Here is a 26,578-nt window from a genome sequence, read left to right as displayed (position 1 = left end):
TAAACCTGCAACCTGGTTGGGCTGGTTCCAGTGACATCTTATAGCCTCTCTTCAGAGCTGGGAAGGCCAAGCTCATGCATGGTAGTCTGCTAACCAGGAGAGCACAGTGTGAAGCTGTGTAAGGTCCTGGGGTCTGTGGATCTGGAGAGCTTGGTTGTGGCAGCTCTCAAGCCCCTTGGACTCTGCAGATATCCTTCAAGCTCTCTGGGTATCAGTTTCCTCATGGGCATGGATTATTCCAAATGGACTCTCAAAGTCCCTTCCATCTCAGTTCTGTCATCATCAGTTTAACTCAATGTTCAAAGCCTTTGTTTTAAAAATTCAGTGGGAAGAAATACAGGTTCTTTTAAAAACGATTTCTGAAAGAGTCAATGACAAGGGCAGTTGGGAAAAAATACTTCAGCTAGGGAGAGTCGGGGGAATGAAGCATGGATTATAGACTCAACCTCCCACAAATGAGTAAGAGTAAGGTCTCAAGGAGAAAAAGTAAACAGGAGCCATCACTCACATATCTGTTGAACTGGAAAAAGGTAGACACAAAAGATGGAGAGTTTCTGCACTCAAAAATGCATTAATTTTTGTTTCTGCCTTGTCTAAGGAAGAAATTTTTTAGAGAAAGATTTTTTATTTTTACTAGGTAGCACAGAAACAAAGAAAACCCTCCTTAAAGATACAAAATCAATTAATTATAGAGAGATAAGAATGGAAATATTCTGAAGTCAGAAAAGAACTGGAAAATATGTGACCAGTTTCACTGAAGCTGGGGACACTTACACCAATGAAAGGAGCCAAAAGGGAATTACGGTCTCCTGCTATGTGAAGCTCCAAAAGAAAAAAAGCAAAAAGATTCAGAGTCAATAGTGAAGGAATATGTACCCGATTTGCCTAGGTTTTGTTTTCTGTAAGTTTGGCCTAATTGAATTATTTATATCTTTTCTTTTTTTTTACAGTCTCACTCTGTCACCCTGCGTAGAATGCAGTGGTGTCATCACAGCTCACTGCAACCTCATACTCCTGGGCTCAAGCGATCCTCCTGCCTTAGCCTCCTGAGTAAGCTGGGACTACAGGTGCACAACCATGATGCTCAGCTAATTTTTCTATTTTTAGTAGAGACAGGGTCTCGCTGTTGCTCAGGCTGGTCTTGAACTCCGGAGCTCAAGCGATCCTCCTGCCTTGGCCTCCTAGAGTGCTAGGATTACAGGCTTTTCTGATTACAAAATCGTTATACTCTTCAGTGAAGGTAACTTGAACAAAACAATCAACTATCTTTGAAGATTTCAAGTATTTCATAAAGCTATATATTTGAAAAGTGGGAAATTCATAGTTTTACTCTGTAGGTTAATTTTGGAGAAGCTTCTGTATATTCTATTTACAGAAGACTGTTGGGGAAAGATGAGATATTGGGGCAGAGAAAAAAAATTCCTGAAATCTACAAGTCTAAATTGCCAGAAGTTTGAAAACACTACATCCAGTGAGCAGCTGGGGTCAAGTGATAGCACAGACCACGCATCTCCTGCAAAGAATGAGGGAACAAGGTCACCTACACTGGGCTGCCATTGTCCTGAGGAGACGGAACCAGTTCCACACCTTGTAAGGACCAGCTTTTATCTAACACCACTTTATATAAAGAGAGACCATGTTCTAAAAGAAAAAGATAATACAGTGAGGATATAACTTAGAAAATAAACCTTGAGTGGCAGTTGTACTCATGGTATACGTGCAATTTCTTGTATTGTAATCTAACTCCTGTCACTTAATTCTTCATGTGTCTTGCCTGCTCATGCTAATTATAAATGGAATGCCTCCCATTTCTCTTGTGTCCAGCAGCGTGCTGCCTGCACATCGAAACCCCTTCTCCCCAACCTCGAGTATACACGTATGATCACATGTACCCCCAAAATATGTATATCCATTATGTATCAATAAAAAATAAAAACATTAAATATATATATAATACACATACACACACACAAACTCACATACACATTAGCTGATTGAATGAAAAACACTTACTTCTATTTCCATATGAATACAGCTTGCTAAACCATCTCTTGCGATACCTTCTATGGTGTCCCTACTTAATCCATAATTGTGATTCCCATAACTAAATGTTAGAATGAATTTCCCCTGGAATTTGAGAAGAACAAAGATTTTCATATAACAGTGGCCATAATGGAATTTAATATAAGTAAAGTCATTTGATGTTTTCCTCTATATAATTTCATAAAGCCTACAAATATTAGCAACTACATAAGAATGACAATGGGGTTATGAAACTTAATATCCTACTGTGACAGAGAAATTTATTCAGAATTCTCAGCTGACAAAAAATTAGGTTTTTGCAAATAATGTGCTGACAAAATGTTAGAGGAGGGTTAAAGCATGGAAGCTTAGAGTAGGACAGACTATTTTGCTTACCTACTTCCTGCCAAATCCGCACTATAAGCCTTCATTTTTGAGAGAGCAAAACTAATAGCCTGCCGTGTGCCTCTGCCATTCCAGCTATGCCAGCATACCAGGTAGCCTGGAAAAGGCTTCCATTTCCAAAAAGCCTTGCATTCTAAGATAAGCCAGGAATTACAGATAATTCCTGAAGGTCATGAATTACAGGGACATCCTAAACGCTTTGAAAGACAGACCTAGCCTATTTTTCCTCATAAAGATAGCTTTGTTTTGAAACTGCCCGCCCCAAATGTTATTCAACAGAATTAGTGTCTGTCCTAGTCATTTGAACTATAAATACCACCTTCTCTCTGTATTCTGGAAGCTCAGTTCTTCTGAAAACTGTATTCCCTCGCAAAAAAAAAAAAAAAAAAAAAAAGTGCAAGTAAAAACATGTCTCTCAAAATTGTCTATGACTTTTTCTTTGACAATATTATATTAAACCACTAGGTTGAATCTAAACTTAGGAGGTGAATGATGATAGAAGGAATAAAAACGTGGATGACCTTGGCCAGTCTGACTCCTCATATACACGATTTTGAAATAAACAGTGAAGTGAAAACTTCCGGGGCTGCACTGAATCCCATCAAATGGCAGCAGCTGCAGTTAAGAGCCCATGGCTGCCCTGTGCCCTCTGGCCCCAGATGTTCTGCAGATGTGTGAGTGGGGGACAGGTGGGCTATCTGTCTGAGGAGAGGTGTTGGAAGGCCAGAAGGCACAGGGTATCTCTCGGGGGGTTGGGTGGGCCTCTGGGGAATGAGTCTGCTGCAGGTGAATGAAGAAAATCCACATCTCCCATTATCAAAAGGAGTTTATGATCCGTGTTCTAAAGTTACGAACTCAACAGTAAACGCCTTTAATATTTACTCCTTCAATGTCATACTCTCTTTGTTCTTTGGAACAAATACAGTGACTCCCTTTCTTTTAATATATACATTATATCTAGATAGATAGATATCCGGCTCTCCTTTCAGCTGTGTGCCTTATCTTGTTTACTGTGTATAATGGTTAATTATTTGTGTCAGTTTAGAAGCTGTTTGGAGATGAGATTAACATTTAAATTTGTGAACTTTGAGGAAGAAGACTTGCCCCCATAATGTGGGTGGGCTTCATCCAACCAGCGGAATAAACAACAAGATCAGCCTTTGGCGTTTGCCTGCACCAGCAGCTATGCTGGCTCTCTGGGCTGCCCGGCCCACACTGCAGATTCGCACCTGCCACTCCCACACCGACGTGAGACAGTTCCTTGTGCCGAATCCCTTTCTGTACATACACACATCCTGCTGGCTCTGTGACTCGCCCTGTCTTCAAAATGTATACTTGAATTACTTTTCAGATACATACTGTAAGTTTGTTTACTTATGTGCACAAGCACTTTCCTCTGTGGATCCCAAAACACCATTTTCTGGAACGATGTATGGTTGGGAGAAATCTTGCGTTGTACGTACATATAAAAGAGACCCCACTAAAGTGCTATGTTAAGAACTGAGAAGAAATCGCCGCCTTCCACTCTGGCTGGTGATGCTCCTTGCATCTCCTGCTGCATGTGCATTCCCTAATAAACAACAAGAGTCATACTTCAAAAACCTCTGGGTCTGCGATTGCATTTCCACAAGAGAGGGAGAGTTTCTGTGGGTAAGTGACTGTGCCCCTGTCCATAAAAAGGGTTCGCATGTCTGTGGGCAGAGGGGGGATGATCTGTGTGTTGGGGAGGGGGTGTTTGTTGGAGGTGGCACATGGATGCGGGTGGCTGTGCAGGGCTATGGCTGTACACGCCCGAGCAGTAGGGGTGACTGTGTACAGTAAGTGTGCGGGGGTGGGGAACAGGCTGTCAGGGTGGGTGTTGCGTGGAGGGGCGTTCTGTGTACAGAAGGCCAAGTGTGAGGGTGTGACTGGCAAAGCTGACAATGTGTCAGGGGTTTATACTCACTAGGTTTGTCACTTTTCATGAAACAATCTCAAGCTCACGTTGAAGAAAAGAAAAGGAGATCAGAGGCAAAACTCAAGTTGAAGAAAATTACATTATATTGGCATAATATACATTAGCGGGAGCAGTAAAAATGAGTACTTCTCAGACACGGGGGGATTTTTGTAGAGGGAGTAAAACTATAAATATAGTAGAGAAGTACAGTGAAGTACAGTGATTTTTATAGAGGGAAGTAAAACTATAAATATAGTAGAGAAGTACAGTGACTTCTTAGGAATTGAACCAGACTGACTTGATTACAGATCAAATAAGGTATGGAACATCAGGGGAGCATATGGGCACTGAGAACAGATGAACTGAAGTAAGAAAAAAGCACTGCGTACTCTAGCAAGAGAAATGAACGCTAATTTTGGGAACTTGTTGTCTTTCAACCTAAAGAGTCCTAAGAGAATGCCTCCTACTAATATCAAGATAACTTCCCAAATCTCTATTAAGGCTTTTAGAAATATGAAGTCCCAGAGTACTCTTAATAAATTAAAGTGAACTTTCAAAATATAGCCTTAGGAGAGAAAATTATAAAGAATTTCCACGATGTTCTTTTGACAAGGTTAGAGGAAGAATTGCCTAGGGATTATAGGACGTTCTCACTTGTGTTTCTCTGTGAACATGAGAAGCTCTGGAATTAAACTCATAGAAACTGCAGAGCCCAGGCTTAAATGTTTCATAGTTATGTACACTGAGGTACAAGCCACATCCGTTATTTGGGGTGGGAAGAGAGAAAGGAGGAAGGAAAGAGAAAGGAAAAGAGGGGAGGGGAGGTTAGCTATACCAGCACTGCTTGTTGGAGGGTAATATTTTGAAAGCAGAAATAGATTATTCCCTCATCTGGTCCTTCAGTAGGCTTCAAGGAAAAAAAAGTGGTGTAGTATCCATTTGGTGATAGAAATAATGATGATATAAATAAAAATAAGGCCCATGGTGAAGAAAAAAAAAATAAAAGCTTTATTGATTCATTGGTAGTGATGAAGATATGAGATACTCCTAAAGTTTAATGGAAGTCATGGGCGAATATGTATTGACATTAGATTTACTTTCCATGAATAAAACACCTCAGGGTTGCGAGGATTGCCTTTGTATATGAAGGCCAAGAAGGAAGAAATGAATTGTTTTGAATAAAATGAATTCAAAGACAAAGGTGTTGAGAATTACTACCAATGACAAGATTATCAGAGTTTCAGTTAAAAAAAAAAGAAGGAAAAGAAAAAACACAAAACAGAAAATTTAAATTGAACAAGATTACCCTGAGCTCCTATGAAATGGACTGATGCAGGGTAGTACCTCTAGCCTAGCAAAGACACAGTCCTCAAAGAAATTCGGAATCTCCCGTCTCCTAGCATGGGCACAAGGGCTTCCATAGGCATTAGCAAACCGCCTGGCCTTCAAGACTCAGACTGCTCAAATGGAAATGTTACTGTGGAAGGTAACGAGTCCAGAACAAGCCAGCTAAGTGGGGCACACTCTAAGGAAACCGTGCTCAGGGTTGTAACAATTAGAAAGCACCGCTGATAACACACAGAAGCAGCAATCTCTAGACAGAACACCCTAACCCCCGGGAATGCTCAATTCACAGGCTTTCTGCATCAAGTCAGAACAGTTCATCTTGAGTGAAATCAGATTAATAGCAGCAGCATGTATAAGCACAGACCACAGGAATCTTTTGCAGTGCTTTTAGTTCTATTTCTTTAAAAGGTCTACTCATTCATTTTATTAGAAATTTATAATACTTTCTCCAACATCATAAAATAAAAAAGCAGGTAAAGAATGATGTATTAAGTAGTTTAAGAAAAAACAACCCAGGAAGAACTTACCTCTCACAAAAAGTACAAGACTTAATTTTTCCCTTTTTTACTTATCATCATTTCCTAATATTCCTGCCAGAGAATATGCATATCTTGTGCAATGAAAACAAAGGCAAACATTCTTACCATGTTTAGCATTTCATCAAAAACTTCTTGAGAGATAAAATGATAATCAACTCGATCCCCTTCTCCAAAGTAAGGCTGTCTTGTGGTGTGACAGGCCCTGGAATCATAAGATAGATCACCTAGTCTGTTTCTATTAACTTGAAATTCAAAATGGACAATGTTTCTGTATAAAGCATGTTTTTTTTTTAAAAAAAGAAGTGGAATTGATCCACAAATCATAAATCATAACTGTGGAAACACTGTGGTTTTGAACTGCTAGATGACATCCAGTTGCTCTAGTTTATAATCCTTATACAAATTTCAAATTATCAGCATCAAATTTGTACTCATTATTATTTATCACCTTCTCAATCACCTCCTCTGCCATCATGTAATAACACTTTAAGAAGCATAACAATATTTATTATTCATACATTTCCCACCTAACTGCTTTCACATTCTCTCTGATCTATGAGCACTTTTCACAGGTTTCCCTTCTCTCCCTCTGCCTGGCCAGCCCACTTGTTTTTCAGGACTCAGTTTAAGTGTCACCCATCCAAAAAGCCTTTCCTGACCTTGGATGGCTGGATTATTCCCCTGTTTATACCCCCACAGCCTCAGTGCCTGCACCAATTACATCCCGATTACTTGTTCAGGGCCCCACCTCCTCCAGCACTTGAGGACAGAGAGATCTCATCCCCCTGCACTGCTGGTCCACATGGACACTGTGGACAGCTCCCTGTGGGCATCCGGGGTTCCAGTGCTGGAAGGAATTCTCAATGCAGCCAAAGAGGCCTTTTCTAAACACTGTCCGAAATAGCACCGCCACCACGCCACACCTCCCAATTACTCTCCATCACCAGAACCGCCTTCTTTTCTCCATTTATCTGCGCCTTTCCTATCTTCCAGCAGACCATAGGAATCATGAGGGAGGACTTTGTCTTACTCATCTTACTCACCACTGCATTCCCAATGCCTGGCATCTAGTAGGCATTCACTAAATATTTGTAAAATGAATGAAAAATAAAAGGTGTGAAGTAGAAACAGCTGTTAAGAATTCCATTTTATAGAAGACTATAAAAGTGACTTGTCCAAAGTCACAAAGCAGGCCAGTGTTGGCCTAAGGACTAGAATACAGGATTCCCAACTATCAGGACTATTGACTTCATATCATTCTGCCTTCCCAATGTGTAGTTCTGGGAATGCAAAGAGGATTTTTAGATCATCCTGTAATTTAAAATAATAGATGTGAATAGCTGGACACTTGACATACTACTTCATTTATTACTCACAAAAAACATGAAGTGGGTAATTTTTCTTATTTCGATTTATCTAATTAACTAATGAAACTGAGGCACAGTGATTAAGTGATGTTACTAAGTAGCAACGCCAAAATGACTCCAAAGTCAATTCTTTTTGATACAGTAATAATTAAGAGAGTAAAGTTACAAACTCAAAAGGCTCTTCATTACAAAATCAAATAAATTTTTATAATTCATACCACTGTTCCCTCCCAATATAATAAAAAATTAACTGCACTACTAAATTTTGAGGCCTTAACATTACATTTAAGTCGTATACACAGGAAAGAGAGAGAGCATCCTAAGAGAAGACCATCAAAACACAGTGACATTTGTTTTGTTGCTTGAATACACTGGCATTTCTTCACCCTCCTTGGCAGAGACCTGAGACCCTCTGACTATTGGTGTCCTTGACAGTGAGGGAAGATAAATCAGTATCTTGGCACCCAGTGCTGCAAACCCTTAGCATAGCATTTACACACTACCCTGAATTTACATTTCCCAACAAAGGAATTGAGTGGCAGGAGTTTTTTTCCAGAATTTCCAAAAGGAAGAGAAAACAAAGAAGCAATTTGAAGCTTCTAGGCAGGTAAATAAAGAGATGACTCCACTGACGGTGGAGAATGCTGATGACAGAAACTGCAGCTGCTCACAATATCCTGAAATTAAAAAAATAAATAAAAAATAAAAAAAAATAAAAAACTGCAGTTACTGCAGAACTTTCTATTAAGAAGGACCTGAGATGACCAGTGGTTTTTTTTGAATTTGTCATCCAATTTTCAGATATACAAACGTTTGTTGTGTAGTTATGCCACCCAAATTGAATATATTAAAAAGGAAATATTTCATAGTGAGAGCAACATTTCCCTAAACTTCCTTAGGAAAAAAATGACGCAAAATTTTAGACAATGAAATGTGCTTGAGCTATCACATTCAATATCCTTCCTGACCTTGTCTAAATATTCCCACAAGTTTATTATTTACTAATTAATTTACTAGTTTATTCATGGTGACTAATTAAATCATGGTTTGTAATGGGAGCCATACTCCTTGTTAGTTTCACTTAACAGGCAAAAGGACTGAGTTGAAGATTAACCCCAAATGGCAACTCTGGTCCTAAAAGCCTAAGGGTGAACCTAGGCCTTCTAAAGGCCAATTCATGGCCACATGTCATTGAGGCTAAGAACAACCCAAATCCATGGAAAGGAGAAGATCAGGAAGGAAAGGAATCTGCAAAGCAAGGCCAAAAAATTGACTACTAAAATATCCAGGGAAATATAACAGGAAGAAAAGATATCTAAGAACAGCTAGCAGGTGGATGAGGAAATAGAATTATTTCAGTGTGATTCTGAAGCAAGCAGATTTAGAATCTTAATTCTGAACCAGATTGCCTCAGGAAATAATGAACTTCTTGTTACTGCAAATATTTAGGCAGAGGCTTGGCTTGAATTCAGAGCACATCTGAATTCAAGCACATTATATTGTAGCACGCCATATTGTTAGTAAGTGAGCTCTTTCAATGGATATCAACAAGAGCCCAGGTATTACTAGAGGAATTTGGTAGGTCTGAACACTCAATGCAAATATATTAATATATCAATAAATTGCTGGGCACAATTTAAGTGATCATGAACACAAAAGATTCCAGCACATACTGCATCTCAGTTACAAACTCCATGCAGCCACTACTCTACCCAATTTCCAGTAACTGCACACCACTTTCCAACTCGTGCTATCATCACCTGGCACCATCTTCTAACTGATCTCCTTGTCTCCAGTCTTTCTTCCCTAAGCCCTTTCCCAAACCACTGAGGACCATTTCTAAAATGCAACTGTGATCATGGCATTCCCCTGCTTAGAAACCCTTTATGATCAGACCCTGTCTATCTTTTCAGCCTCATCATCTTGACACCTCAGGCGTATCCATACTACCATGTGCACTTTCAGTTAATGAAACGTGCCTGTTGTCCTCCTGTGCCTGGAATATATCCCTTCCTTAAACCCCACATCCCACTTCTCTTTTACTCCTATCTCAGAGGCTCTTTACTCCCCTGGTAATAGCACTCATCAAATTACCTTGTTAGACAACATCTACCTGTTTAAATCCTATACTAGATTATAAGCCACCAGGAGGACAAGACCCATGACTATTCATTTCACAGTTTCATCACCAGCATATGGCACATGGACAGTGCTCAATAAATATTAATTGAATGAACAAATGAACCATTCTACAAATTTGTCACACATGTATAAACAGACACATTAGATAAACATGCACTTAGATTGCTATAGCTCATACTGTCTCATGTAGATAAATAGCTGTGGTCTTTTAATAATATTCACATAAAATATATTTAGTAGAAAACATCATGAGAATGTTATGAAAATAAAGATTGCTATAAAATAGATATCTAAGGAATAATAAGATTTTTCTTTTGGGACCATTCAGGTTACTTTCACAGCATTAAATCAGGAAGATAAATAATCATGCTGATATTGTTTTGTGTTGCTGTCATTATCTGGCACTTTTGCAGGAAGTCACTGATTTGTGTGGTACTATAAAGTTGGAAATCAATACAGAAACTTTGAAGACAGTAAATGCATAGCTCCAAGTCACCCATAACTAATACAGGTAAAGAAAGAATATCTCACCTATTTCGAAAACCAAAAACAAATAGTAAAAGCAAAAGCTAATACTAGAGCACATTCTCTCAGTCACACCAATCTTTGTTATACTACTGAGTTATGTTTTTAATATTTACCTATCTGGCTATGCAACTTAACGTGTAAAAATTTCATTAAATGTCTTGATCTTGGGTCAATGCAATTTGAAAAGGAAGTAAAATACTGTGAGAAAATTAAATAAATATGAGGGAGAGAAAAAATTCAAGCAAATGGCAGAGACTATATTAATGCCTTTTTTGGTCTTTTCCTTTAATAAAAAAATCAATAAAACTCATGTTGGATAAAGAATAAGAGATAAGAAAATCCAAATAACAGCAATGACTTGCCCCTGAGGATGTTCTTCGGAAGTCCAATGCACAAGAGCCTCGTGAGGATGTTCTTTGGTTTTAGCTTTAGCTTTAATTACAAAGTTGGGGCATATAATGGTGGTACTATCTTACTTTCTCAATGGATGAAATTGCTAGCTATCTAATACCCTTTTTTATCCAATGACAGTTTTTGTTCCATGCCTTGATGGAATTCTCTTCTGCAAAGCTCCCCACACAGTGAGCTGAGGCATCCCTGGACATCTTGTAGGAATTCTTAGAATAATTTGCCATTGAACAAACCCTGATCTCTGCCTCCATGAGAATGGCCATGAACAGTTGGCCAGTACTTCTGAGCATGTGAGAGAGGTGGGTGACTGAATATGTAATTGGCGGAGGCAATTAGGAGTGTCTTTCCACTCACCAATGATTCCAGCCAGAGGAGAAAAACAGTAGTGGCATAAGTAACAGTATAAGAGGATAAAGCTAATTTTAGGAATTTGTTTTGCCATCTTGTGCCTCCACTCAAATTTCACATGGCACTAATTATCTAAGGTCTAGATTACAAATTTCATCAAGGCAAGGACCTCACCAGTCTTCTTCCCACTGTATTCTCAGGAACAAGCACATGGGAGAAACTCAATAAATATTTATTGAAAGAATGAACAAATGAATGAATCCATGTAACTCTCTATATCTCCATCAGTGGTAGTTGGGGAAAATCACCTATGTTTCTTATTACAGTCACTTTTATTAAATGTTGCACATAATGCCACTAATTCAGCCATCCATTCACTCATTCAGTTAGCCAGCCAAACATTTACCTCACATGTATTAGGTGCCCGGCCATACGCTAGGCACTGTAACTCAATGGTGAACAAGGCTGGCATGGGCCCTACCCTCACTGGGCTTACAGACAAGCGGGGAAAACAGACATTGAACAAATCAATCACAAGCATGATGAATAAGCATTATAATAAGGGAAATACAGGATTTAATGAAAATGAGTAATTGGGGTCCTAGCTGGGTAAGACTGTAGGGGGAGATTGGATCAGAATCTTGCAATGAGCCAATAAATACCTCCAAGAACAGGACAACCAAGCATGCCTTGGTAGTAGCATATCACAAACATAGAAACAGAACTGGGCTACCAACCATTTCAACATAATAGGTATCTAAGATGTGAAAGGAACCAGAAAAAGCCTTGGTTCCCATAGGTCACACTAGTTTGCTGGAAGGTTCCAAATTTACAAATTAGCACAATGGTCAGCTTATATCCTTCTGTCCTAGTTTGACCTTCCATTCATTGTGTTCAGCTTATCTTTTGAAACAGGTTTAGTACCTTCACATAAGCATAATCCACACCATACTTTTTTATTCTAAAATTAACTTTTAATTTATTTTTGTTACTTCAGGGTATTTAAAATATATTAATCAATAAATTATTCTATAGTATTTGTGTCCTGGAGTTGTTCAAATGAGGGAAGCAATTTTAAATATCGAAATAAATGGACCTGTTTAAAATAGTGTTTACATTTTTTGAACATGTGTAGCTTAAGGGAAGAGACCTTTTTTGTAATAGCATTAGAAAATAATTTGCACTTATTTTTCTTGCTGCCCTATATATCTTTATAGTCACAGCCATAGCTCACTGACAGATACCACTAATCTAAAAGTAATTTCGCTGCCATACATAAAAAATACAACAGGAAACCATTTTAAGAGATCACAGTTACAATTCTAAATATGGTCCTCAGAAACCTCTAAAAAAATCTGTAAATCCAGCTGGAGGTTTTTTTGGTTTTCTTTTTGGATGGTTCTAGTTTTTCAGATACTTTCCTCCATTTTAACTGGGTCATTAGGAAATCACTCAGCAAAATATTTGCTCCAGAAAACTTGAGGTGTATTGTATGCTAAAGGAAAGGAAGGGGAAGGGGAAGGGGAGGGGAAGGGAAGGGAAAACTTGCTTCTCCTTCTTCCTCCTGAAATATGCCTGAAAAGACATATTTTTGTCTGGAGACAAAGACACTCAAGTGCTGTTGGTGTGTGTTCCAAGCAGAGTCGAGTAGAGCCGTCCCTGAGGACAGCCCTGCCCATTACACATCACAACACGCTATTCGTGCCGGCACGCAGCGCGGTAACAGGAGCCTGCGTTCAAATGCCATTTATGCTTCATTATAAAGATGTGTATTTTCAAACCCTGGAGAGTGATTTGGGCTGGGACTGAATTAAGTTAAACATTTGGAGAGTTAAAGTTAAAAAAAAAATACAGTAAAAATAACAGTATAATAAATGGTAAAGAAGCTGATAAGCCTTTTATGGAAAAAGTATATAATGGCATGAATGAGCCATGCTTGTTTGATTTGGGAGGGGGAGTGTCACTGCAGTGTGTCTATTGCCTGCTTCATAAAAGACAAACTATTTTCTTTCTTCTTGCTATGTGTTAAGTTCTTCTTCTATTACTGGGAGTATATTTTAGCAATCATCTCTACCACACTGATTAGAATGGCACAAGAATCAACTTTCCTAGTCATTGCAAGACAAGGTAATCATATCGATCCAATGTTATCAATAATTTACCTTTAAGGATTAACACTCTCGTGGTGCTCTCTCCTTAATAAGAGTTAATATCTACTGAACATTCGATTTACTTACCACTTCTAGCTTTGCTGTAAAATGTAACTTAAATATTAAGTTGTTTTATACATTTTTGAACTTGGTTAAAATAGTCAAAATTAGAAATATCTGAGATTTTACCAGCAATAAACTATTGATATATGCAACAACTTGGATGAATTTCCAAGTCTCACAAGCCAATAAACAAACTTACCCATATCTGAAGTAAGTACTAAACTGTCTGCAGAGGCGGTGGGCCAGTTCTCGTTTCCCACAAGCGGCAGGACCAGCTAATATCAGCATGGGGTAAGGGGAATCCAGGCTGGGAAGAGTGCTACGACACAGGACCAGAATCAGTCATTATCCTACTCTACCCAGAGAGACAGCACATTAACTACTTCCATCAGGTCAAGTTTCTGTGTCACAATCATAATTAACCCAGCTAAATGAGCACTTGTTATACGTAGACAGTATTTAAAAGGATAATCCTACTTTCCAGAAATAAGTTAATTATAATATGCCAAAAATAATATTCAAAGCATAGATAACAAAATTTATGTAAATTTACTGTAACAAGACTTTTTAAGGGAAAAATGTGGTTATGTATCAATTCCTGATAGAAGTGAAGAGTGAAGTATTCCACCCAGAACTCATCAATGAATGAAATGAGACTGCCCTGTGAGGGCTAGTTTAACATCCATATCTGTCGAATTAGAATACAGATACACAAAGCAAACTTAACAGGAATAACTAAGATTTACTTGAGCAATTACTATGTGCCAGGCACCATTTTAGGAGTTTTACATGTATTACCCCATTTAATTATCATAAGAAGCTGATGAAGATGTTTCTGTCATCCCCATTTCACACCTGAAGAAACTAAAGCACACTAAATAATGCAGCACACAAGTCCAAAGACAAGAGTCAGGGTTCCTCTCCTGGATCCTGACTTCCGGTGCTGACAGAGAGCTGTGTGCTGGCCCAGCGTAGGAAGGGCATGGCAGGCATTCACACGAGCTACCCATCCTGTCTCCGTGTATGTTCACAATGAACAAAACTCCAGCCTGGAATATGCGAGCCTACCTGGGCTTTGCTCTTGTTTGCCCAACAGCCAGAAATGATCAAGACATACGTGTTTATCAAACACTGCAGCAAATTTCTTTGATATATGTTTTTATATAGATGTACCCTAAAGCATGAAACAACTAGCAATATCATAAACTAGAAATGAAATACAATGAGGACATAAATACTCTCTTTTAAATCAAATGTGCTTTTCCAGATGTATATAAATAAATGATCATTCATTTCACCTTAGAGGGCTATCATAAACATATAAAGCTGTCAGTGTCTATATAATTAAATTATATGTAAAAATCATGTCCTGCATTGCAAAACAGAACATTTTGCTCTCTGTAGGAAACCAATCACGCGAAGTACAGGAACAAATACCACATGAAGAAGAGAAGCCATTTATATCCAAGAGATTTTACAAGTATTTTTAAAACGCCTTTGGGTATTGATAGAATTTCTGCATTATACTTATAGCATAAATGGCCATCTGCTCCAACAGATTGTTTAAAAAGAAATGGAGGAACCGTGGTAAATCTATCTTCAAATTTAGAGGTGAGAGACTCTATTCATGTGTGTTCCACCAGGCTGGGCGATTCCTCCCTGCTGGGTTGATAGCAGCTCCATGCAAAGACTATTTCAGGTTTCCCCCAGGCTAGCTTGGCTTCCTTCTAGGGACTCCCTAATAATCTGAAGTCATGGAACCCTCTTTGGCAAGGGTATTTAGCATTCACTCACAGCTAAGGAAAAATTTACAATGGATATAAACGATCACAATTTTCTGTTAATGAAATTAAGGTCTGCATTTCTATCCTGGGGCAGAAAAGCTGACAAACTTTTTTTTTTTCTTTTTTAGATTTCACTGTTGTATGCCACAGCCACCATAGAAGGGGCCAGATGAAAGAGTGAGGATTAATCAACTCCTCACCATGATTAGGAAAACACCAAGTGCATGGTAATACGCCATAACTGAGACAACACAGTCTGTCAAACAAAGCCTTGGCCCCTTCCCTCCTAGAAGTTAAGAACGTAGCATTTGTAGGAAATAAATGGTCCCAAAATAGAGAGCTGGGGAAAATGATGAGGTTGTCTTTTGCTTGCCCACCCCGAGTTCTACCTGTGGATCCCTCATAAATACCTGTCAAAAATCCTCTGTGGCTGCATCACACTGTTGACAACGTGGGTCAGGTGATCTTGGGCTGCGACCACTTCAGGGGGAGGGTCATATTTATTCACTGCTGTAACCTTTTCCAGAATTAGAAATGTAAAAGGGAAAAAGCTTTGTTTCTAAAAAGAAGACAAAGCTTAGATTTTCTTTAATGAGATATTCTAGACAGGCAATCAGGTATACAAAATAATGTAGCACATGCCCATGAACCTGTGCATTCAGTCTTCATGTCTATTCTAATTTTCCTAAAATCTAAAAAAATAATTATTTTAAAATATTGAATGGAGACCTTTGATCTCCTACTTCTTTATACTCCCCTGTTTGGCAGGGGAAAAGGAAAAACGAAAACAATAAAAACCCTTGAAAATCCATGATTACTTCTAATATAATAAACATTCCAACTTTTAGTATAGGAAAACAATAAAATTTATAGTTATAAATTCCAGGTAGCTGATACTTGGGGAATATTTTTTTATGCCCTCTCACCAAGAACTATTCCCATGATCTCAAATTCTACCAAACCTTCTTTCTCTTTTAGCAGAACTTTCTCCATTCAAGGATATGGGCCTTTTCCTCTTAATGTACAGTTCTCTATTCCCTTGTCTTTGCTATCCCTCTAAATACATTTCCCCCACCTACCACACCTTTACTAATACATGGTTTTAAATTTTATTCCCTTTGCAAAATGTTAAAGGAAAAGAGAAATCTAATAAGTGCCTTTGAGTGTGAGAATAATGACAGACTAGCATCTGTAACTATTTTTAACCAAGATTTCAGAAAGGCACTTATGAGATGGAATGTGTACCTCTCTACATATTTATACCTGTTTTCATTCCCATCTCAAATTTGCATCCAGTGTAAGAAATTCCCCTCATTAGTAGAGATTTCAGCTGTCACCAGCCACTAAAGCAAGACAAAGCAGCTACCACGGGTTTGGCAGGGAGGCAGGCAGGCGACAGCATTCAAGGTCTGGTTACTGTGGAATTGTGTGACCAGATGAATCATTATTTTAAAGAGCAGAATTAAGGATTTAACATATCAAAGTAGTGATTTATTTGAGTATCTTTTGATTATATGGTAGAGTAACATTATGTTTTATTGCTAAATGAATTTGTAAAGTAACACAGAATCATGCACCCTCCAAATATGATAGTTATCCAAACTGATCGTCTGCTACCTAGATACAGGTAATATGGGTACTTATACTAAGTGGAGTGTTGCTTCTGTGCCCCAACCTTTCACTGTACTGATAGCAGGCCTTTCACTGCATTTGTGCTGATGCTCAGCAGAGGGTTAAACAGTTCCTAAGACAAGGAAACAGTCTCTAAATAAAGAATTAATTTACATATTTTATGTGTCTTATTTATTGATTATATTGGTTCTCTAGCAGACAATGTGAGCTTTTGAGCATATTAAACCATAAACACATGAAATACAATTACATACATACCTTTTCTTCTACTTTAATCCTCTTCTGATCTAATTCTGTTAATCGCAGTAGCATAAAAATTACGAACAGCCAATATTCAGGTTTTTCCTATTTAAAATACCAAGAGGACTATTCAATTGCCTTCCTTTTCCCAAATCAACAAGCACCAGCATTCTATTCTCATGAGCCTGGGTCTTTCACCTGCTCCCTCATTCCCACACCCCTGTATAGGGTTCTGCACTTCACGCTTACCCCTTACATGAACTCAAATGCAGACCATGCCTTGCAATTTACAAAGCTCTTCCAATGCACGATATTGTTAATTTCCCTTTAAGATTAGCAGAACAGGTAGAATTATACTCATTCCTTTTTGCTTTTTAATTTTTATTTTTCTAGAGACAGGGTCTTGCTCTGTCACCCAGGCTGGAGTGCAGTGGCATGATCACAGCCTCGAACTCTTGGTTTCAAGTGATCCTCTTGCCTCGGCCTCCTGAGTAGCTGAGACTAATTCTTCAAAGAGGTGGGGTCTCATTGTGTTACCCAGGCTGGTTTCAAACTCCCTCAAGCAATCTTTCCCCCTTGGCCTCCCAAAATGCTAGGATTATAGGTGTGAACCACCACACACAACCTGATTATCCTCATTTCTAAAGGGAAAAACTACCAAGCCTCAGAGAGGTGAAGCAGCTCATCTAAGATTCTGTGGCCAGTGACTCAAACCCTGTCTTCTAACTCCAGTGAATTTCATTACTGCAAATAATGAAACTTTACTACTTATTTTATTATTATTTATTTATATTATTTTGTATTAATTTTTATTGTTTATTATGAGTTACCTCACAATAATAAAATAACATTCATTTATAAGACAAATTCCTTATTATTCCCTCCCATCTGCTATATTAGAACTATCTGCCTTTTAGAAATATAATTAGTTTTTTGTATCAAGAAGCTATGTCTCTTTGAAGGGAAAAACATTAGTGGATGAGGCCTTTTATAGATGAGTAAATTCACATGACATGAATATACAAAGGTATCTTTGGTGCACTTCCATGTGTAATGCTGGGGGGAAGGTTCTGTGATATCAGCAAGTTAACACGCGTCAGTGGGCTGGTGATGCTTATTTATGCACACTCTTCATGGATCTGAAAGTGGGTGCAGTGGCCATTGTACACCCTGCGCCTCACCTTCCCAGAGACGATTTTAAATTGCCTGCCACTATTCCCGTATCAAGGACTGTTTTTATTTTTAAATTTGTCTTTCTTTTTTTTGTTTGCCTGTCCGGACATGCGCGTCGAGATACACACCAAAAAAATACGTACAAAGCCAGGGGTCTATGGAAATGTATGTGAAGGATATGGGTAGAAAACGGAATGAAGGACAGATGGACAAGGAAGGGGAGGAGGCCAGGAGATAGGATCTATGGATGGAGAGAAAGAGAGACCTGAAAAACAGTCCTCAACCCTTAAATCCCAAAGGCTAAGAACCCTTAGGAAATACATTATTTTATTCTATAATTACTTTACATCCACACCAAGTTCATGGCTATATCCAGGCAAATTACTTTACATATCTAATCTTAGACTTTCTGTCCCCCGTTATAGAATAGAAACCGTGTTCTGTCTACACCTTTGGCATCTTGCGTTCTCTAATGTAAAGGAACATTGCTCTACAGTCCCATTAGCTCCTTCTGTAATCGCTAGTACTACCCGGGATGAGACACAAATGACCAGCAGAAGAGGTAAATGATATTCAATGTCAGGCTTTACTTCATTGGCAGTGATGTGACAATGTGTCAGTCATGGAAAAAGATCTTATTTCTAAAAAAACAAGTCATTTGGTTGCTAGTAAATGCTTCTAGTTGTTTCCTAAGACAGAAGGAAGATAAATAGGCTATATTCACATTGCTGATAGTCTTTACCAAAAGTACTTCTTGAAGAAGAATTCCAGGATAGTTGTCCTCTCCCTCCTTCTCCCCAATATAAATGATCTCTCACCTGAATTGGATTTTTCAGAAGATTGAGAATCCGAAGGATAGGTAGATTTCCAATGTATTCTATTTCACTCAGCTCAGCAATCTGTTTAATCAAAGAAAAAAAGTATTATCAACAGACTAAATGCACAAAGACAATAGAAAACATAATACCATAGGAGCCAGTTGGGGGTCCTTTAAATTCAACTGATTTAAAAAATTGTTCTGTTGAATATTCAGCATTATAATGAGAATTCTGCAGAGCTACACAGAACCAGGGAATTATTGCTTGCCTCTTCAATAAATGTGAATGCACACAGCCATGTTTTCTTTTTCCCCCTCTCTGGCTGGAGAACAGTAAGATTTTTCCTTCACCCATTTTCACTTTAAGGAGAAATAATATCGTATGTAAAAGCAAAGAAACAGTACCAAAAATGAATGCAAGGATGACCTGGCTACCCACCCTATCCCCACCCCTATTCCTAGCCCTCTAGGCCCCCAATTTCCCTCCCTAATCCTGCTTCTGCTACCCGGGTGTGACTGGTAAAGCCTTCTCACTACATGTACATGTATGGCTTTATCACTTTTTCCACAAGAGAAATTATTTTAGAGAAAGGTAAAATTTGAAAATTGTATGACATATTATATTTCTTGATGGGTATCCACTGTTCACATTAAATTTTTTTAGCTAACCTGTATGTTTATGTTTTATACACTTTTCTATATAGGTTACAGTTCACAATTTTTAAAAGGAAGAGAAAAGAAGAAGAAGAAGAAAAGACTGCTTGACAGTTTCTTAATTTGACCAAGGATACAGCTTGGGTTGCAGCAGTCCTGAACTCTCCACTAAAGGTAAACAGTTTTATTTAAATTTTCTGTAATTAGCATAATATCAATTTTATTTCAAGTGTAGATATTGAACTTTTACAAAAATTTATTACTTTTTCATTTCTATTTTTCTCCAAATTATTTCTGCATGCATTATATTAATAAAAGCACTCCAACAGCAGAGTCACCAATAAATTCTGAGTTATCTAACCACATAATGCAGTTAAAATGTAAACTAGACCCACAGGTAAGTCAAGGAATAACACATGCACCACATTCAAAGGATGCCATTTTCAAAGATATTATATGAAAGGCAAACTCCAGAGTTGCAATATATAACTGACACACATTAATCTTGTTAGAGCAACATTATGTTATTATATACATCTTTTTCCATAAGATGACTAGACTCTCCACTAGACCGCCATTTGGATCATCTATAAGGGATCCATTGTTTTACATTGTGTTATTCAGTAAGGTGAAAAAGTAAACTTGGTTCACACTGCTTAGTCAGAACTTTTGAACAATGGATTGGATTTCCCTCTGGTATATAGCTCTTATTCTTGTACCTAACACCAGTGTTAAGAGGAGACATGTTCCTGCATTCATCATGTCCCACCAACAAGTCCTGGCCACATGTACTGGCAGGCATTGCTGGTAAGAGTAGAAATTTGTACATCCTTTCTAAATTGCAATTTGATATATTATATGTGGATAAGCTATAAGCCAGCCATTCTACTTCAAGAAGTTTATATTAAAGAGATCACCAGACAGGCAAAAATTAGATACAAGAATGTTCAGTCTAATTTTATTAGTAAAAGTAAAAAATTTCTAAATTCCTACAAATGACATCATTATGTAATTAAATGAGTCACAGTACAGTCCCACAGTAGGAAAACTACATGTTCATTTTAGAAGATGGTGGTATTTACGAGGATTGCATGGAAAGATCTCCTTGACGTGCTGCAAACACCATGAACACAATGATTATGGGCTATATAAAATTATATTACCATTAAGATGCCATTGGGATCAGCTGGTCTTTAGAGAGTCAAATGAAAGGGATCCAGCCTCCCCCTCCCAGTTCTTTAAGGGTAGAGTGAGCAAACATGGGGTGGGTTGGCTTCAAGTTCCCACTTCTGCTGAATTAGCAAAAATGAACAGATCCTGGCTGGCCTGCATGTGCCTTCCCTCTCCTGCACATCCTCACCCCACAACAGACCCCACCCTCACATCTTCTCTCCACAAAGGCCACAAACCCTAGGCCATGTGTGTAACAAACTTTTACAGTAGGTGTAGGAGCAACAGCATCCCTCATGACTGACAGTGAAATACAGCCAGAAAGGCTGTTAGAGGCAAGGACCCTCAAAGACCCTCAACTCTCTTATGACTCGTCCTACGCACGGACTTCGCCCTGGAAAATTCCAGCTATAGCTCTGAGAAGAATGCATTCCATGACATGCTGTCCACGGAATGCTCCAGGGAGTGCTGACTGCAATTGTTCCCAACCACCTGCCAGGTTAGAGATGAGTAACCAGTCAAAAACAGGATACCGATAAGACGCTGATTTGGGCTAATTAACCCAGACCCAAGCCTCATCGTCACCCCACTCTATTTTTTGTTTCTACTTCCTTGTTTCTGTATGCTTATAAAACCTACTAAGAATCTAAGTAAAGCAGACCTTGACAACCATTTGCTTGGTCTCATTTCTTTCTCTCGCCCATCTCTTTCAGGCACGGTCCCCCTCGCCCCCGCGAGTAACAAAAGGTCCCGAGGGCCGAGACAAAAGGCTATATTCTTACAGGAAATTCAGCCACCTGCTGCCAAGAATGTCGTGCCAGCACAGCTGATCCCTGGATTCCAGTCCATCCTCTTTCTGTAGCCTCCTTTGCCCCTATTGGCCACAGCCCACCCTACAGAAGCCATCAACAACTTTCTTTTTGCTATTTCCTTCCAGACCATGCTCTCTAAGCATCACTATCCAGACCTAAGTTGGGGGAGGGCTTTTTCTTTAAAAATATATATATTTTTAAATATATATATATTTTTTTTTCTGCACAGATTCACATATATATGTGGCAGTGAAAAAAATTTTAATGGTTGCATCTTATTGTTTTCATATAAAAGACCTCTTTTCCAAACAAGGGCACATTCACAGATTCCCAGGGGTAGGACTTGGGAATACATCTTCTGGAGGACAACAGTTCAACTCACTATACTTAATAAGGATAAGCTTTCCCAAAAGTAGCTCCACTGGCTTGCCTTCCATTATAAGCTGGCATAGCATGCCCACATAGTGACATTGGAATAGGATATCTGTCTCTAAAGTTCAGGGCAAGATGAATATTCAAGAACCCAGAGGTTCTAGATCACTGAGTAAGGAGGCTACATGGCTCCACTGTCACCCAGTCACCTGACCTGGAAACCTGGGAGTCATCTTCAGCAATATCATCTTCTTTGTCCACCACCTCCAGTCTATCCTATTAATTCTACCTCAGAAACACATGTGGACCCGGGCCTTCCTTCTCCTTCCTCACTACCACTGTCTAGTTTAAGGCCCTTGTCATCTCAGCCCAAACAATTCCTCAGATCTCCACTCTGTCTCCTCTCTCCATCCAGTAGGAAAACACTCGAGCCTCACTTCTTATACACAACCACTCCAGATCTTATCACGGGCACCTTAAACACCAGCCAAGCACTTGATGGAAAGAGGCAAATCTGGGCACCCCTGAGGGCTCCCAAGGGCCATGCACTCTGCCAACAGATATTCTTCAGTGCCAGCTATGAGCTGCACAAAGTTCTGAAGTGCCATGCACTGCACAAAGTGAACAAGAGAAAGTCCCTGAGCTTTTGAAATCAACATTCTAGTGGGAAAAACAATGAACTCATAGAATATGTGACATGACATCATCTCAGGCAGTAGTAAGTACTAATGATGAGTGAAGGAGTGTAAAGGGAAAAAGGAAACTGGGAGGGGTGCTGGAGGGTTTTGTGAGGGTTAAACAGAAACTTAAATGAAATGAAGAAGAGAATTGTTTTGAAAATTTGGGGAAAAGCTTCTAGCAGAGACACCAGATGTTACATAGCTCCTAGGGTGGAAATAAGATTGGTCTGTATGAGGATCAGAAGAAAATGCCCCCCCCCCCGGCATTCCAACCCCTCCTGCTACCCCTGGGAGTGCTGGTCTCTGTCTCCAGTCACGTGAACTGGCCGTAATAGTCCCTCTGTCTGCACTGCTGGCTTAACCAAGTCGGACGGCTACAGCATACACGGACTCAGGGTCAACAGCCTGCACTCTGATCAGCTAGCCAGTGCTAAAGCAAGGCAGGCACACCCAGCTGTGCAGGCTGCCTTCATCGCCATGGGGCCAGGGCACCAAGAAGCAGGCCAAGTCCATTGCCATGAGGTAGGCATTAAGTTAGGGACTACATTGGCCTTAGTCTGAAAGTTCAAAAAGTATTTGGAAAAGTGATAAGGCAGCATCGGACCTGGGCTCAAAGTGTACACTCCTCAGCACTCTCTGCAGAGAGCCAAGGCTATCCCAAGAGAGCAGTTGTTGAGCAGATTGGGCTACCCTGTCTTGGCAATCCTCTCTGGTTGTAAAGAGCCCAAAGGCCTCCAAAGGGGCCGCCTTTCTGTCTGCATGCCATGGCAGGGGCACCTTGGAAAGGTGGAGGGAGACTGATTTTAGCAGGATACCCGATCATGCCAGCATCTCCTATCCCCAGCCCCGGCTGCCTCTGCATCAATGTTGTCAGCCTCTGGAATCCCTCGGTTCCCCAATGAATCTGGAGATAAATTAACTTCACTTAGAAGGCAGATTGTGTTCAATTCCCCCCAAATTCCTTTTGCTCACATATATAAACAGAAGTGTGAGCCAGGGTCCAATGACAATAGGGATAATGCCCATGGATTGCTTGCCTAAGACATTAAATGGCATCTATCTCTGCACAAGAAAAAGCAAGAAGTCCTCTGCTCAGAACTTCCCACCTATGTAAAACCTCAAAAATATAAAGAGGGCCGGGCACGGTGGCTCATGCCTGTAATCCTAGCACTCTGGGAGGCCGAAGTGGGCAGCTAGCTGAAGGTCAGGAGTTCGAAACCAGCCTGAGCAAGAGTGAGACCCTGTCTCTACTAAAAAATAGAAAGAAATTAATTGGCCTACTAAAAATATATAGAAAAAATTAGCCGGGCATGGTGGTGCATGCTTGTAGTCCCAGCTACTCAGGAGGCTGAGGCAGTAGGATTGCTTGAGCCCAGGAGTTTGAGGATGCTGTGAGCTAGGCTGACACCACAGAACTCTAGCCCGGGCAACAGAGTAAGACTCTGTCTCAAAAAAAATTAAAAAATATATATAAAGAATAGGATATTGGTCTCCAGCTGCCATTATCTCTTTCAACATTCAGGGAGAATGATTTAGAAGGAAAGGCCAGAACACTGCAAAATATGAACAGATTAGGAGCTCTGGGAGGAGTGCTATTGTTACTTAGAATTTAAGTTGCTTTTATTGCTTTATGAGTATTACCTTGTTAATCTATTAAAAAAAAAACAAACTCAGAAAAGTAGTTGGGGACAAACACTGTGAAATAATGATGCAGAGCCCCAGAGAAGAAGAACTGCATTCTCTAAGTCACTCCCAGACCAGTATCTTGCTACTACCATAGAAGAAAGGACAAAGGTTATAATGGAGTTAACAGCTTGGGATACTCTTTAAATGATGGAAATGAACTAAAATCTAACAAGGACTACTTTGTGGAGAGGAACTAAGGTCCCCAAATCACCAGCTGATGATAAATATTTGCAAATGACCTTAAGAGAGATGTTCAGATAAACACATGTAGGTGTTACAATGTTTCAACAGCTAAAACCAAGTGCCTAATATGGATGAAAGTGCTACAAATAAAACAATATTTCTAATATCAAATGAATCATATGAGAAGCACAAGTTATGTTTCTGTTAAATGATAAATTTTCCATCCCTGATACATAATATTCTCAGTAGTCCTGCAAAAATCTCTGCGGAACTCTTCGGATGGCTCAGAGAATATTTCAAAGTACTGCCAGTTGCTCCCCAACCTGCTCAGCGGGGCACCAGGGAATTATGTTATTGTTACAGACATAATCGTTGCTAAAGGATCCCCCTTTGGGACACGTGGCCACTTTTTTTTTAATATAGCGTCTTTACCATTTGAAAATTATAAACCACTTTCTTCGCTTAATGATACCCCTTTTTTCTTTAAACTTTTCCAAATGCAATTTAAAAAGTCTCTTGAAATGGAAGAGAACCATACACCATTTGGGAGGTGTTTTTAGACCTGTGCTATGCAATATGGTAGTCACCAGCCACATGTGGCTACTGAGCACTGGAAATATGGCCAGATGAACTGAGATGTGTAAAACACACACCAGATGTCAAAAAACTTAGCATGAAACAATAGAAGGTAAAAGATCTCATCAATAATTTTATATGTAGATTACATGTTGAACTGATAATATTTTGGATATATTGGATTAAGTAAAATATATTATTAAAATTAATATTGCCTGTTTCTTTGTGCCTTTTTATTGTGTTTTTATTGAGAACTTTATATCTGTGGTTCACGGTAGGTTTGGATGAGAAGGCACTGTTTTGGATCACATCACACCCTTTTCAGAAGGAAGGCCCATTAGTATGTCATTTACTATATTATCATGCAAAGGTTAAGAACATTGACTCTGGAGGCAAAATATTCTGTATTTGAATCCTGGCTCTGCTACTTGCTAAATCGATAACTTTAGGCAAGTTACTTAACCACTCTGTGCCCCAGTTTCTTCATTTGTAAAATGGCATTAATAATAGGGTTATAAGGAAGATTAAATAAGTAAAGTGCTTAAGAACAGTAGCTGGTGCATACGTACTCAGTAAATATCTCTAGATTATTTTATGCCTGTAATTGTTACAATTATCATTACCATTATTCCTTTTCCTAAATCCTGAGATGCATTGAGTTGGGATTTAATGAGTGTGTTCCACCTTTCCAAAACCCCCTGTATATATGTAAGAATCATTGTGAGGAGGCAATTTTCTAAAAGTTAGTCTTTAATGGCAAGTGCAGGAAAAGGACATAAAACCACATGAAACAGAGATTGTGCTGCCTTCCTGAGACACACAGCACAGACATCAAAGGTCATCTGCTAGAATTAATTAACTTGAGAAGTTGTCAAAACAATTTAATATACAAGTCAAGTGAGAATGAAAACAACAAATTTGTCTGTGATTAAAATTTTTCTTATTCCTATAGACCTAATGACTGACTTCTCTTGATTTTTAGTAGCCTAACAGATGATGGGAGTTTGGTGGAGAAAGAGCCATGAGACAAAACTGGTAAGTACCATCACAGCAGAACAGGACAAGGTCTCCACCATGCCACATTTTGCTGCAACCAGCACCGACTGCCTCTTTCAGGGTCAGCCCAACTTTTCGTTTTCAAGAAGAATGAAACATTCAACTTCCTTATGAAATCTTTCCCCCAAAAAGTACTCAATATAAATAAAATCACTTTGTAGACCTATTGCATACGAAATCAGCTATAGGTACCAACCAACTTAATATACCATGATTAGGAGTCCAGATGCTTTACTAAAAATAAGATGTAATTAAGAGTGAAAGCCAATTTATTTAATTATTTAATTTTTGAAGTAAAGTGTACATTAAGCCAGACATGAGAATTTGAATAAGTCTAACCTCCAATCCATCATGCAGATTGGGAAGATACACTGTTATTACTAATAGGATAAAAGAATTTACTTCCTGTGCTCTTCTCTTTATTTTATTTTAAATAGTTTAAGCTATTTATTATTATTATTAAGCTATTATATAGCTATTAATAA

General features: G+C 38.9%; 1 protein-coding gene across 1 annotated transcript in view; it reads right to left on the bottom strand.

Annotated features, from left to right (window-relative positions):
- The window catches only part of LRGUK (leucine rich repeats and guanylate kinase domain containing), a 99,452-nt gene that overhangs the window by 42,260 nt on the left and 30,614 nt on the right, over window positions 1–26,578 (bottom strand). Inside the window, exons 8-13 of the mRNA XM_012739754.2 lie at window positions 18,906–18,986; window positions 16,933–17,019; window positions 15,453–15,559; window positions 13,458–13,577; window positions 6,355–6,451; window positions 2,014–2,127 (exon numbers count right to left, since the gene is read on the bottom strand). Coding sequence (XP_012595208.1) covers window positions 2,014–2,127; window positions 6,355–6,451; window positions 13,458–13,577; window positions 15,453–15,559; window positions 16,933–17,019; window positions 18,906–18,986 — 606 coding nt within the window. The remainder of the gene's footprint in view (window positions 1–2,013; window positions 2,128–6,354; window positions 6,452–13,457; window positions 13,578–15,452; window positions 15,560–16,932; window positions 17,020–18,905; window positions 18,987–26,578) is intronic.

This window comes from Microcebus murinus, chromosome 9 (assembly GCF_040939455.1).
Source record: "Microcebus murinus isolate Inina chromosome 9, M.murinus_Inina_mat1.0, whole genome shotgun sequence".
Lineage (NCBI taxonomy): Eukaryota > Metazoa > Chordata > Mammalia > Primates > Cheirogaleidae > Microcebus > Microcebus murinus.
This window is presented reverse-complemented; position numbering and strand designations above follow the sequence as displayed.